This window comes from Sinocyclocheilus grahami, unplaced genomic scaffold, assembly GCF_001515645.1.
Source record: "Sinocyclocheilus grahami isolate Dianchi unplaced genomic scaffold, SAMN03320097.WGS_v1.1 scaffold2360.1, whole genome shotgun sequence".
In the NCBI taxonomy this organism is placed as follows: Eukaryota; Metazoa; Chordata; class Actinopteri; order Cypriniformes; family Cyprinidae; genus Sinocyclocheilus; species Sinocyclocheilus grahami.
The window spans coordinates 82,672-85,718 of NW_015507539.1; the positions used below are offsets into that span (position 1 = coordinate 82,672).

The following is a 3,047-nucleotide window of genomic DNA, read 5'->3' on the forward strand; positions in this document are numbered from 1 at the left end:
GCAAGAAAAAAATGCAAAAATTAAAATCTTTTAAAAAGTCTTAAAATGTCCTGCCGTACTGCCCCGCATCAAAGCAATCGATACTGAACAGTCAAAGAATAACTTAACGAGGTTGCCATCGTTTACTGATCTGTGGACTAGCTTTGACTCTGGCTGCTGGTCTGAATGGTGATGCAGTGTCAATACAGCTGATGTGTTTTACTGAGGCTTCGCTGTTACGGTCTTACATAGTGAGCGTATAACACAGCGAATCATTAAACCTCAAACGCTGCACAGCCACACGAGCGTCAGTGTAACGGAGCGATGCAGTCTGTGTCAGAATGATGGCAGAATTCACTAAAATGACGTTTAATAAGCGCAGCAGTGATAAATGACGTCATCACAGTTTAGAGGAGTCTTACTGTGGCTCGAGTGTTGCTGTAGGCTGGTAAACTTCCTGTTCCCACTCTTACCACTTCCTGTTTACCCCTCTGAGTGATAAGGGCCTAAGAGTGTGTATGTGTGTGTGTGTGTGTGTGAGAGAGAGAAAGAGAGAGAGTGTGTGTGTGTATGTATGTGTGTGTGAGAGAGAAAGAGAGTGTGTATGTGTGTGTGTGTGTTTCCATGCATTCCACTAGTGAGGGAAAAACATTCCACAGGAAATTAGCAAAATGCCCGTCATTCATCTCAATCCGTTCAGTAATAAAGCAGTGGCCTGTTTACATGGCTGCATGTTTGGCTCATTGACCGCAACATGTAAGTGAGATATTAGTATGATTTTCTTCTCGGCACTCAGTTACACGCATGAGGCAGCTTCTTCATTTAGTCCTGTCACAATATATCAATATATCACATACATCACCACTCTGACAATTCTAGAGAGTGTGTGTAGGACACACCCTCATGTACTTGCTCTTTCTATTCAGTTCCCTCTTTAATGCTGCAGCTGCTGTCCTTCTTTCCTCCTCAAACACACACACACACTCTCTCTCTCTCACACTCACTCACTCACACAAACACACTCACACACTCACACACACACACACAGACTGAGTGGATATGTTCACAGGTCAAAGGCCACGCAGCCTCCTGATGTTTGCTGTGAATGATTGACAGGTGTCAGTCCCCCGTACTGCAGTCTGTTTGGACTCATGAGAACGCGAGACCGAGTGTGGCTTCCACCCAATCACATCCTCAAGATCGAGGCCTCAGCCAATGAGACGCTGCTGTTCAGGATCAGGTGAGCGCCGTGAGGATCAGCTGCAGCACTGATGCATGCTGGGATTGGCAGCGGGATCTAATCCGGTCCGTCTGCAGGTTTTATTTTCCAGGCTGGTACGGCAGTAGCTCGAGCTCAGCCCGCAGGTATGGCGTCTCCAAGAGTTCAGAGGCACCTGTGCTTGATGACATCACTGCGGCGTACCTGTTTGCTCAGGTGATCCACGCTACTGATGTTCACAGCCGACAAACTGTCTGATAGCCGATTTAGTTTTTTCCACACTGATAGTCATTAGACAACACAACAATGACTGCTGTATTGTGAATATTGTTAGATTGTTGCTAAGAACTTCATTTGAACAACTTTAAAGATGATTTTCTCAATATTTAGATTTTTTTGCACCCTCAGATTCCAGATTTTCAAATATTGTCCTATCCTAACAAACCATACATCAATGGAACGATTATTTACTCAGCTTTCAGATGATGTATAAATCTCAATTTCACAAAATTGACCCTTATGACTGGTTTTGTGCTCCAGGGTCACATATAGAGATATAGAGATCACGGTCTGTTAAACATCTCCACTAGATTAGGGTCAGGGTTCGACTATGAATCGTGTTTTTCTCAGTCCTGAAGTCCTGATAGCTGCTGCTGGAGTAATATTTTACTGTGATTTCATTGTCACACACATTGTTTATTGAGCAAACCCGTCTCTCAGTGGAGGTCAGATTTTCTGAGCGGCGCGGTAAGCGTTCCCATCAGCCTGGAGTTTCAGGAAGAGTGCTTGGGATTGGCTGTTCTTGATGTGATGCGTTTGGCCAAAGAAAAAGCCAAGTCACCTGTTGACATCTACAACCACAACAGGTGTGTTCACCCGTGACCTTTGACCTGCCGCTGCCCGTAGAGGCTGAACTGAACTCTGGTCATCTCCTCTGTGTTCATTTGCAGTTATAAGTCGTTCCTCCCGAAGAACATGCGAGCACACATCCAGAACCAGCACTTTGTGACCCGGAAGAGGATCCGCTTCTGCTTCAGGAAGTTCATCCAGCAGTTCGGAGCGTGTAAAGCCACGCCGCGAGACCTGAAGCTGAAGTACGTGGTCAGTCTGGAGACGCTGCAGGCGGCCTTCTACAGCGAGCAGTTCCTCGTCAGCGAAGCGTCCGCCGGAGACGTCTGCATCCTCGTCAGCGGGAGCCGCGGCATGCGATGGTCCAAAGTAAAAGAGGCCAGAGACCGAGAGGTGCGTTTGAGTTCGGCTTCCTGGTGTTTGATCTTTTGGCAGACACACCTGCACCAGATGTAAAAGTTCAAGCTCAGTTCAAGCTCACTGACTCACAAGTGCACACTTGTGAATCTTCTAATTACTACCAGCAGACTGAGATACTAACGAGAGCGACTCTGACTGTCTTTCTTTCTCCCTGTTCAGGATCCGCAGGTTTACTGTGATTTCTCTGACGTCATCGACATCAGTGTAAAGCAGGGGTCTAAAGACGGATCTGTGGAGAACCGAATCGTCTCCATAAACAGACGGGACGGTCAGACGCTGGTGAGGTTCGGTCGCACTACAGCGTTACAGTCCGTGCTCGGCTCAGATCCGTGTCTGCAGCGTCTCTCTCTGTGTCCCGCAGGAGCTGGAGTTTCATTCTCTGAGCGAGGCGCTGTCCTTCGTGTCTCTGATCGACGGCTACTACAGACTCACCACAGACGCTCATCACTACCTGTGTAAGGAGGTGGCTCCCCCTAGACTGCTGGAGGCCATTCAGAACAGCTGCCACGGGCCAGTGTCGTGAGTCACACACACACACACACACACTCACTCACACACACACACACACACACTCACTCAC

The 3,047-nt window shown here is 47.8% G+C and overlaps 1 protein-coding gene across 1 annotated transcript in view; it reads left to right on the plus strand.

Annotated features, from left to right (window-relative positions):
• Positions 1-1,091: 1,091 nt before the first annotated feature.
• LOC107574844 (tyrosine-protein kinase JAK2-like) overlaps positions 1,092-3,047 on the plus strand; it is a gene marked incomplete at both ends in the record, with an annotated part of 11,895 nt that continues 9,939 nt past the window's right edge. Inside the window, 6 exons of the mRNA XM_016261276.1 lie at positions 1,092-1,219; positions 1,297-1,414; positions 1,919-2,064; positions 2,149-2,440; positions 2,627-2,746; positions 2,829-2,986. Of these exons, the coding sequence (XP_016116762.1) occupies positions 1,092-1,219; positions 1,297-1,414; positions 1,919-2,064; positions 2,149-2,440; positions 2,627-2,746; positions 2,829-2,986 (962 nt within the window). The remainder of the gene's footprint in view (positions 1,220-1,296; positions 1,415-1,918; positions 2,065-2,148; positions 2,441-2,626; positions 2,747-2,828; positions 2,987-3,047) is intronic.